Consider the following 11956-nt stretch of genomic DNA (forward strand, 5'->3'; position numbering starts at 1 on the left):
ATGGCATGCAAATAGCACACTGTTACATAGTGTACAATTAAGTTTCTGATTATTGTCATGTGTATCCAGTGCTTCTGTCACCAGACTTGGTGATTTTGTTGCTGTCAGCTGAGCACTGACGTGAGGCCAGCCACAGGTCTAATGCAGCCGAGTTCCCATACATGCAGAAAGAAGTCTTGGAATAAAATACCTCCCCTCATGCACAATCCCGCTAGATGAGCACTGAGCATGCTTATTGCCCTACAGGAGACATTGACACTAAGGGTAAAAGGGAGTGAGGGGGAAGGAATGGCAGAGAAATTGGCTTCATAATGCCCCCCCCCCCCAGCTTATATAACCCTGAAGAGGGTATTAGGCTCAGGGGATTGTGCACCATGAGGTCAATAACCTCTCATCCCCATCCTGAATGGGGATCCATTTTGTTTTCAGGAGGAAGTGCAAGGGAAATGGGACATCTTTTCCCTTTCCCATTCCTGAGAAAACTCCCTCCCAGCACCAAATGGTAGCCATACATAGTGCAACAGGGAAAGGTTTTTTCTTTCTTTTCTTGTTCCTGAAACCTTTGCACCCTTACTAACCCCTGGACAGTGCTACAAGACATCTGTTAGACTATCTTTTTATTGTTTCACACAATAAAAGAAATAATTCTTTTATTAAATCTGATATTTACTCACTTTTTGATGGTAAATGCTTTAGCGATGATAATTTGCTCTCGTAGTTTTTCCATAAGAAGTTCTTTCCTTGATTTTTGTTTTATGCTTAGCACACTGCTTCCTTTTTGACTGCTGTTCCGTGTGCTGGTACTTCCTGAAAATATGGTTAGAGAAATAATAATTACTAAGAGAAACATCAGTCTTAAAGCCCAACTTTAGTGAAATATTCAGGCACAATTACATGAAGAGAAGAAATTGCTAAGGCACAACATATTTTAAATACATATCAGACTTTTCTTTAACAATATATCAAGGGTCCCACATTTCATCTCAAACAATTACCCTTCCCAATAAGATCACCCTTGCTACTCTCTCACAGAAACACAATTAATATCTCGTTTACTGGATACTCAGAAATGAAGACCTGGGCAAGTACAAGCATAGCACCTGTTCAGTTTTAGAGCCTAGGTGTGGACTATATACGTGCCTCTTTTGGAACGATGAGAGGAGTAGCTAGATCTATGTGACAGCTGGGAGCCACTGCTTGAACTTTTCCTGCGGATGGCAGTCTGCTGCTCTGGGAAATGGACATGTATGGATTCGACAGATGCTTCCAAATTGACTGATGTCAAAGAGGCAGCAGAACCTCTCCTGTCTGAGTCCACCAACTCATCATCAGAGTCATCTCTACTACTGCAGTTATCTCCTCCATCTTCTTCATCCCACAGTCCATGACACTAAAGAGAGACAGATTAAGGGAATTTTCAACTATTTAGGATACTTTAAAATGGGCTTTTCCTTGGATTCCTTCTCTTGATGGAAAGTAAATGCTGATATACACTCTTGCCTTCAAGTCACCTAATTTCTTGCAGACCATATTTCAAAAATATGACTAATGGCATGCTTCATTTTAACAAAGTATGGGGTGGAATCTGTACTTAACTTCTAAAATCACATTCTTGATTAGCACTGGCCTAATCAACATATGTGGGGGTGGTTATAGCAATGGCATTTAAAAGGCATGGAATGGCATTGGATATGGGTTTAGGGCTATGCTCTGATCAGCTTCATGTTAGTTATCGAGAGGTTTTAAGGTCACAAAAGGATGCTCATGTGGAACAACCTATTAATCAAAAGTTGAAATAACATCAAAGTACACAAATATGAGACTGTAGGTGGCGCAGTGGTTTAAACCGCTGTGCTGCTGGGCTGGTAGATCGAAAGGTCACCGGTCCGAATCTGCACAACGGGGTGAGTTCCCGTTGCGCCATCCCAGCTCCTGCCAACCTTGCAGTTCGAAAGCAGGCAAATGCAAGTAGATAAAAAGGTAGATAGAAAGGTAGATAAAAAGGTACACTTCGGTGGGCAGGTAACAGCGTTCCGTGCACTTTGGTGTTTAGTCATGCCGGCCACATGACCACGGAGACTGTCTGCGGACAAACGCTGGCTCCCTTGGCTAGGAAACGAGGATGAGCACCGCCCCCTAGAGTCAGGTATGACTGGACTTCATGTCAAGGGGAAACCTTACCTTTACACAAATATAGCTTTGAATTTTGAGCTAAGTAACTAATTTTTCATGTATGCTTTAATCCCCATTAATTGGTGCAATCCATTAAGAATGCCTCTAAACCTCTAAATTTGGAGGATTGTTCATATCCTTTGCAGGGGAGAAGCAATGCTGAGGTGACCTTCTCTCTTTCCCTTTGGCCCTGCTTGATGCTGATGAGCTTTTGGCCTTCTATCTGTGGTACTGCAAAGAGAATGCCACCAGGAAGCATCAGACTCAGTCTCCTCACATCCCTGTCTTCCAACAAGTCCTCTCTATTCCTTATCCAGGGTCAGGTGCAGCAAGTATGGCTCTTTCTGTACCCGCTGCAAAGCGTTAAGGGGAATGCAAAGCAAACACAGGTCTCTAACTCTAAGGCAGGCTCTCTTCTTGAACCCCAGATCTGGGAATCTGAATGACCCCATGGCCCTCTTGGCTGCCTAGGGCCACAGGATTGGTATGCCCATCTTATTATTTTTAATAAGGACAATGCAATTAAGTTATGAAGTTCTGCAAAGAAGCAGCAGCCCCATTTCTGTGGAATTCCTTGGTTCTGGAGTTCAAGTAGCCACAAATGCTGCACTGTTTTTCGGTTCCCACTGAGACTTTGTTCTGTGAAGCTTTTCTTGCTGACCAGCATTGGTTTTAATGTTACTTTGCTTTTAATGTATTGTTTTATTCTTTTATTTGTTCTAGCTCTTTATTGTTCTGGCAGATATTTATGTATAACCCCCCCCCCATTAAAAACAATGGACTAGATAGTTAACTCCAAAATACCTTTAAAATGGATCTATGGAAAAACAAAGCAAGTAGCTGAACAAGGTCATAGTGCACGTAACCCTCTTTCTTCTCAACACCAATAATATTAGCAGGATAATAGGGTTTATCTTTTGTGATTTCTATTTGTTTATTCCAAGGAAAGAATCCAAACTGGAAAAAATACTTTATAACTATGGTCACCTGGGCAAAAAACAAGCAGACAAGAAAAACAAGACACCAGTCAATAGGTGAAAAGTAGCCTCACAAGACGCAAAGAAAATGGTACATTATTATAAAAAATGCAAAAACATTGGTATAATATGAACTAATTTGAATAGGACAAAGACTCATTGAGCTTAGAATGCATTTTTTTCCATGGAAGCTAGAAGATGCTGCTCAGAAGTCCACAAGCAGAACACAAAGGCTTTCATTGTTTGGACCCACTCCTGGTTTTGGAGGATGTTTAACACTGGGAAAAACATGTTCAATGGAGCTTCTTTCCTTGGTAAGTTGAGCCTCTCCCTGCCATTGTCACCAACTGCTTGACAGAAAGCCAGGAAGAAAGTAGACAGTGTCATCTATTGCTTTTTGTCCTCGCCACCACTGTCAGCTGGGCCAGATAGACAGGTAGCTGAACCATCAGGTGGCAGTGGTGGAGATGAGGAATAACTCCATGAAGTTCTTGTCACCAGGCCCTGCCTGATTATGTCTACCTTTGATGGCAGTCTTGGTTCAGCAACCAGTAATAAGGGAAAAAAAATAGAGATCCCTTGTAGCCAGCATGGCTAAAATAGTTGTTCATATCCCCTTTAAACTTATCACAAGATCATGTGATCTTGCCACATGCTCAAGGCAGCAAATTTCAATTGTTTAAAGTAGTACTTTCTTTCATCTGATTTGAATTCATTGAAGGTTTTAAATGTTTAGTATTGTGAGAGGGAGAAAAATGAGCCTAAGTAAAATTAATCAATTTAAAATGAAATGTTTTCTGATTGCTATTCCAAATTAATAACACATTCTAGGTTCCTAAAATTTATGCAGTTACAATAAGTGAAACATGTTGTAAGTGATATTGTGAATTTCTGGTAATGAAGTGAAATATATCAGTGTCATATACTATGTTCTCATTCCCTCACTTATAAAACCTGGATCATTCCATGCCTATTAGAAAGTAAAACAGGACCAACCCAAAATAAGGTAATAGTTTCTACATATTGATGGGATATCCTAGGTATACAGCTGACTAGGTATGCAACAAATAATAGTTTGTAAATGAAAAGAAAATGGCAGTGATGGGGAAAAGCACCCACGAAAGGCCCAGCAAGACCATGGTGTGTTGAAAATGCTGGTTAAAAACAACAACAACAAATAGGTGGAGGGAATGGGCAATGAGAGAAGAGACGGAATTAGCTTGCTCAAGGTGCGCTCTTATGCAATTTGTTTGTTTAAAACTTTTCTATCCTGTCCTATACATAAGAGTCTCAGGATGGTCCAACAACAAAGGCACAGCATTCTGGTAAAAGCCCAATTAAAATAAAAAAAAATTAGAAAGAAAAATGGCCTGCAGCTGACAGCATGCACGAGCCAACACACAGCTGCATGTCTAAACTTACACAGGACTGCCCCCTAAGTGGCTAACCATTGGAACTCCTTGTGAAAGAAGCATTAGTAAATACTAAGGAAAAGCCTGAATGCCAGCAATGAATTGTGCCTGCCATTTCAGTAACTGCTTATTTTTTTGGAATACAGGATGTGATTGAATCTCTGAAATGCTTTTGTGGGTGGCAGTGCTGTTGGCTTCCCTTCTATTTTGTTCAACCAATTTAAAAACCTCTGGCTCTGCCAGTTACCCTGGCAGCGGCAACAAGAGCTTTTTTAGGGGAGAACTGGAGGAAGGAAGGATTTAGCAACAACAAAACTGAGTAGTACTAGTAGTAGCATTTTATTTCTATATCCTGCCCAACATTCAAATCCTAATGTGCCCTCCATTATGCTGTGTATAATGCTTAACTCTGACAGTATTCAAATAATTATTGTCACAATATTTTACAATGCTGATGTGAAATAATGTTATCTTACCATGGAGTACCATCAATTGAACTTCAATTGCATTTTCATATTAGAAACTTAGCTTCCTAAAATACCAGAAATAGATTCTATATAGAGAATAGGTTTTCACTGACATATTAACTATAATGAGTTTAAGAAGCAAACGATTTTACAGTACAGGAATGATGGCAGCCCACAGATTTAGTCTCATTGTATTGTATATACTCTCATCAATGAAACAAAGTATTCTGGCTTAGATGTACGGCTAAACCACAACTTAGTACAACCTTTTCCAAGGTGGTATACTCTAAATATTTTGGATTACAACTTCCAGCATTTCAGACCATTGGCCATGTGGGGTGGGGATGATAGGGGATTGGTGCAAAACATTGGAAGACATCAGGTTTAGAAACATGGGTTTCCTGTTACAGAAATCAGTCTACTCATCCAGTGTGGCTACAAGAAATCAGAAACCATGGTTTGTTTTAATCAACTGTTTAAATTAACTACAACTGAGTCTGAGTTGGGCATAACAACAAACTAGGTTAGTCTGAAACAGAAATCAGATACTTCCAATCTAAAGATCTAACTGAATAACACTATGAATCATGCCATCAAGTGACAGCACAAAGAGATTCTGATATTCATTATCTGTGGAATGAAGCATACCTCAGTGTAGACTATAGCCGTCATCCAAAAACGTTTGCTAGGCCTTGGGACAGAGAGCATGGCCCAAAGGAATATCAGGATAGGAAGCACAAGAGTAATCACGGAGGCAGAGACCATATGATTAAGAATAATCACAAAGTAACACACCATTTCTGAACGTGCTACAAGTGTATTATATAAAGCATAAATTAGCAGTAAGAAGCGAGGTTGATCAGAGTAGAATTTTTCTGACTCATCCAGTTCCTCATCTTGGAACATTCTGTGGGAACAAAATTAAATTACATTATTTGATATGTAAACAACTTAAATAGTACAGAATATTCTGGAAGTATCAACAAGTTAGAGCTTCCTTAACAGGGCATGGCCCAAATGGCCATGAAACAAGTCCGTATGATCTTAGTTTGGTGCTTTGGATGTGTTTCATGTCATACCACTTAAAACCAGAAGAATGCACTCAGTGTCCTAATAAACCTAGTGTCTCATAGGGATCTTCTGCTAAACGTAAATAGAATATCCCAATGTGGAAAAGCCCTTGAACACTTAAAAAAGGTTACAGAATTCTGCTGAAATAATTCGAGACACCAGCTTTCATCTATGCACTATTTCACACACTAAAATATTTGTATATGGAAAAGTTGAAAGGCAATCATTATTTTTCAAATGTGCTTGGATCATGAAGTGTTTCTTGATGCATCCTGTTATCCCAGGAAGCTGCAATTAGCCATGATTGTCCCTCATGTGTACACCACACATTCACACAGTGAAAAAAAACCTTGTGGACAGTGACATGCACATTCCCATGCAGGAATCTTGCAATACATAAATCATCGCTAAGTAAATAGTCAGAATAAAACCAGAGAAGTTCAAGCTCAGTGCCCAATAGTGTAAAAGTACAGAACTGTTACAGCCCAGTGCAAACTGGTCTGGTTCTGTCCTATACTGGAAAATAGCAATGTAAAATATTAAAGCTTTCTGAGTCTAAGGGCTCAGAAAGAAGTTACGATAGTGAAACCAAGCTTCACTATCCAGGTGTGGCTATTTTTTGAATAGGAAACTACCTGCGAACACATGGCTGCCCCTGCAATCCCTTGGAAGAGAGGCCAGGGTACAGGTTTAATCAATGAAACAAACTAAATGAAATAGTACAATATTTCTATTTATCGTACTATCGTACTATCTGCATTAGGGTTAGCTGACCATCAGTGAGTCAAATTTGTTAATTAATTTGTAACAAAACAACACAGAATTCCACATTATCATTTGTTGAACATTAAATTTACATTACACGTATGTCTGCAATCCTTACTTGTTAAGGAGTAGTTCACTTGCAGTCAGTTCATGCGTCAAGGGAGGCAGTATTGAATCCTCTGGTTTCTCAGATTGATTTTCATCTGGACTGACCATCATCTGGTTTTTGTCAGAGGAACCATCTTGAGAAACATCTAAAGGAAAAAGTTGCAGGCTCACAGCTTTGCTATATGAAGGAGGGGGTTCAGCAATGCTATCCAAAGCAGAATAGGATGGCATATCTGTATCAGATGTGTATGCAGCTCCTTCAGAATCCATGCTATAAACTTCCATGTCATGCTCCTGTCTGGATACAGCATTTGCCCCTCCTTCTTCATGCTCCTCCCCTTCAACCTCTTCAATTGTTTCTGCTGTTCCCTGACGGGAATACAGCATGGTGATTTGGGTTGCCTCACTGTCAAGAACAGGGGGAAGAATATTGTTGTCAATGTCTTATTTCACAGATTACATGCTGATTTGTTCCATTCCATTGCTGGACTTTAACACCAAGCCAGTTCAGACATCCTCAACTACAGCTGAGAGTCTGGGAGTAGACCACAAGGTTGCATGCTTTTCCCACCCCGCCCCTGCTCTTACAAATAATACGTTCCTCTCTGTCTTAACCAAAGTAAGTCTCCTTTAAAAAAATGTGCAGGGTGGTCACCAATGAGATTTGCTGCAGCTAAAACTATCTGGGATTCTGTCTTAACCAGAATCAGAAGGCGGCATTCCAAGCTCTTGGATGAAGCAGAGAATCAGGCACCTGATTTAGAAACCTATGACCATATGTACAAAATTAAAGCATTCAGTAAAAACTACTGACAGGGTCTAAAGTCCCAAACAGAGGATGAAATGTTGGGTTGAGTCTAGACAAGAGAGAGACACTTCGATTGTGTATGCAGCTACACTTATTTGCGCACACCAGCATACAAATACACTCGCACCCGCCACTTGCAGCCTGTTACACTGATAGCATTTACAAAGCTCTGGGTAAATGAATGAACAAAGCATGCATGGGTTAAGCACCTTGACACTATACTGCCACTGTCAGCTGATGAAGAGGACACATCCATGCTGTACATTTTACGGAGCCTAGGTCGCGCACGCTCACTTGTTTTAGGAATGGGGTCTGGTCCATCTAAATCATCAAGGGTTGACTGCCTTGACAACAACAGCGTGGTTGCTTCAGTGCAGCAGCTAGCAGTGCAAACAGTTACAAAGAAAGTGTTAAATCTCAACAGCATACTGATGTGGTTCAATAGTAAACGTGCAGGCTGGCCATGCACAGTACGAAGACATGGACAGAAAATGTTCAGAGAGGAGATAATAAGCCCTTTGGTGCTAGCATAACCTGGTTCTTATTGAAGACAACATTCTGAAGGTTCTGATTACCGCATAAGGTTAGTAGTGGGCCAATCAGAAACAATGGCTACTCGGATTGAATTTTTACTATGCTGTAAGTCTCTTGGGACTCAGAGAGACTTACTCCTGCAAAAACCTGTTTAGGAACAGCTTCTAGTTTTTTAACCATGGATCTATTAAAACAATTAATAATGTAAATATAAGGAGGCAATTTCTCCCCTACTAGTTTCTTTCAAAAGAAATCTATGCTATGTATGCTACTATTTATTCAATCCTTTAAACTAGACAGGAATTTTACCTTATGGTAATATTATCATTAAAAATATTACTTTTCAAAAATTGCGTTATTTTCAAAAGATAGGAAAATCATCATACAGAATCTTTCTATAAGAATGCCAGTAAATGCCCTTATCTCCTTTTACTTCTCAATAAAATAAGACACCAGAGGCACATGCCATGATCCTGAGATGTAAAGCAATTAAGGTTATGGAAACAACACTCGATGAAATGCAAACAGACAACAAGAGGAAAAGGTGAGTAAAAAACCACAAAATAAAGGATTAAGCCACTAGAACAAACGTTTGTGAAGAATGAAATATATACTAAAATAACTTTGGTAAGAGAAAAATCAACGTGAAGGAAAGCAGTGTACTGACTTGCATGATTAATTGAACACAAGTTGTTTTGATGAGTACATACAGAAAGGGCTTGTAAATTTGACCCGATAACAAGCTACTGATTGCTGCTTCACTCCAGCAGAGTGGCAGGATGTTTAGGTTGATCACTGAATATGAGGATCTCATGGATATTTAAGGAAAGCTTTTTATTCATATGGGTAAAGCTTCACAAGGACTGCCTGTAAGGCAGCATTCAGCATGAGAGTGCTTGATCATTTTCAGCTTCCCTAGTCATGCAATGAAGCAGCAGATAGCTATAAATGTTGCATGCAGGGAGTATGGGCAAATAAAGGAGGGACAGTGGGTCAGTCTTAAATAACAGTATTAGCCACACCTAAATATGTAGCTTAGTGTATTTAAAATTGAGAACACAGGAAAGCCCATGCTGGAGTGGTCCATTTCGTCCAGTATTCTTTTCACACTGCGGCACTCCTGCTGCCTGCAGGATCCCACACACAGGATGTAGCACAACAGTGACCTCCTGCCCAACTGGCATATACAGACACACTGCCTCTGATTCTGGACTTCTGCTATTTTTAATAAACTAAGCTCAAATTGTGTTAGATTAAAAACAAGTGCCAGGTATCCATCACTTTGCCTATCCTTTTCATCCCAGTGCATAAGCATTATGACTGATGAACACCAGATCCAACCCAAAGAAATTATTCAGGAATAACTGATGCCTGAGTGACAGCATTATGGAATGGAATAAAAAAGGCAGTAGAGCTAAACATTTTCTATTTCTACCAGTTATAACAGCATTTGAAGGTAAAAGATACCCTTACATTGGCAGAAGTCAAGCTGATGTGAACCTACCCCCTCATATTGCAACATCATTTGAGGAGATGTGGGCTAACTCTGCCTCTTGCCAGAGTCAGTGAAAATGGTTTCCTGCTGTCCACACTTTCATCCAACATGTGAAAAAGCTCTGTGCAAGTACAGACACACATACAGAACCTTTCCAAATGATGGAATCTGCTTGGGCTAGAAGCCCTTGTCCTGTGGAAGACCTCTCTGTGAGAATATCAGTATGCAGAGAGATATTCCAGAGGTGCAGGCAGTGGTGAAGCTTTTCCCTTCCGGGCAGCAGCACTTGTGGCTGTGAGGGGGGGAGATGGGCTCTCTAGCACCACAACCTTCATGCCTGGGGTGTGGGGAGTTGCAATTGGAGAAAGAAAATTGCAACATGAACAACAGATGACAAGATGGAAATATTTTGTTATTGTCATTTCTAACATGAGCAAAACAAATGGGTGAAAAACAGGGGCTGAATAACCTATCCTGATCTCAGAAGAGCAGTAGCAAAAGTTTCATGTACAACATCCAGCACTGATCAGATACTTTAAGCTAAATTTGAATAGATGCAATAAATATGTGTTCATTTGCTTATTTTATTTCTATACCACCCAATAGCCAAAGCTCTCTGGGCAGTTCACAAAAGACAATTTAACAAAATACCTAGATTCACTGTCACGAGAAGGTGCTGATTCTAGACTTGCTGTCCTCTCAGCCTGTCCAGCATCATAAATTTCATCCAATCCTGATTCCCTAGAAAGTTTCATTATATGGTTTTGGTAATACATATGGATACTCTCTCGAGTTGGAACATTTCCCTAGGAAAGAAGGAGCAGAATTTAGAAGATCAAGTAGGGCATTTTGTATTCTGTTGATTGTCTGGTGAGAACAAGAAATCTAGCAAAGGATACTAAAATGTTAGAGCTATAAGGCATATTAAAAACGCAGGACTCTCAGAATGGTACCACAGAAGCAATTTGTATCTTTCTTTCAACCTCTATCATAGCAAAAAAAGTAAAAACACAAAGAGATTGTTAGAATATAACATGCTTCCAAAGCTGTTTAAAAATAAGAAAATATAGTATGGTTACTAAAAATTATACAGGCCCATACAAATATCTAGCAACAACAGGGTAGTCCAAAATCAGACAGAAATCCCACACTTGTTTGTTGCCTTCATGTAGATGATCTGGGCATGCCACATTACCTTCTTGATTTCTCTTGTAAGCATACACCTTTCGATTCTTAGCACAGTGGAAATATCAATGTGCTCTCTTGAAATTGAATTGAGCCAAGCTGTAAAACTGTCTATTGTTGCCAGAAAAAGAACCCAAGTAAACTTCAAGATATTATACAGTCTTTTGATAATGTTATCTAGAGAAAAACAAGGAAGAACAAGGTTGAGTAAATAATAATCAGAGTAAGAAATATTTGTGAGTGACTTAAGAAAATTTAGCCCATAAGAACTATTGTTACTACCTTCTGACTCTAACCTGATGTCCTGTTACCTGACAGTAATGCAACTGAATTCGATAAAATTGACTTTTGAGTAGACATGTGCAAGATTGTGAGATGTATTGAGCCTTTTTTTCCCTTTAGGGACCAAATATTAGTCAAACATTTGAACGAGAGTTATTCACTTCATTTCTCATAATTCTGTGAGCTCAGAGTTTTTATACAGAAATACTCTCTTTAATTAGAAGACAGACTTCTTAGATTTTGTGCTCATATTTAGGACATCACATTGTAACTCCTTATTAAATTCTGCATGTAGATGCTCATCTTCCCCATATACTGCAGCTGCTTCCAAACAGCTGGCTTCTGCTTTCAAGATGCAGAAGTAGCTGCCACTAAACACTTCATCCCTTTTATATTTCAAACACTGTTTGCCTTGCACAAAAATGTTTAAGAACTGTTGTGCCACTGAATATGGAACAGTATGTAGTTAATTTTTCCAGCTGCATGGTTCTGCAGACTCAATCTGTTATATGGTGAAGGATATAATTTAGAAGCCTATGCTAGTGCCCTATGCCTGTTGATATACCAGGGTCAGAAAATTCTGCAACACATATATTAATACTTGATCAGCTGCCTTTACTGAACATATGGTTGTTTTGACTTTCTGGTTACTGCTATTGTAAAGGAATGCTTTTCTCACT

The 11956-nt window shown here is 39.5% G+C and overlaps 1 protein-coding gene across 1 annotated transcript in view; it reads right to left on the minus strand.

Annotated features, from left to right (window-relative positions):
- The window catches only part of PIEZO2 (piezo type mechanosensitive ion channel component 2), a 263275-nt gene that overhangs the window by 23345 nt on the left and 227974 nt on the right, over positions 1-11956 (minus strand). The window contains exons 34-41 of the mRNA XM_044426273.1: positions 11005-11171; positions 10461-10615; positions 7990-8160; positions 6983-7378; positions 5677-5935; positions 2977-3159; positions 1137-1390; positions 675-803 (exon numbers count right to left, since the gene is read on the minus strand). Coding sequence (XP_044282208.1) covers positions 675-803; positions 1137-1390; positions 2977-3159; positions 5677-5935; positions 6983-7378; positions 7990-8160; positions 10461-10615; positions 11005-11171 — 1714 coding nt within the window. The remainder of the gene's footprint in view (positions 1-674; positions 804-1136; positions 1391-2976; positions 3160-5676; positions 5936-6982; positions 7379-7989; positions 8161-10460; positions 10616-11004; positions 11172-11956) is intronic.

The sequence above is a fragment of the Varanus komodoensis genome, unplaced genomic scaffold, assembly GCF_004798865.1.
Source record: "Varanus komodoensis strain SLA01 unplaced genomic scaffold, ASM479886v1 scaffold17, whole genome shotgun sequence".
Classification (NCBI taxonomy): Eukaryota; Metazoa; Chordata; class Lepidosauria; order Squamata; family Varanidae; genus Varanus; species Varanus komodoensis.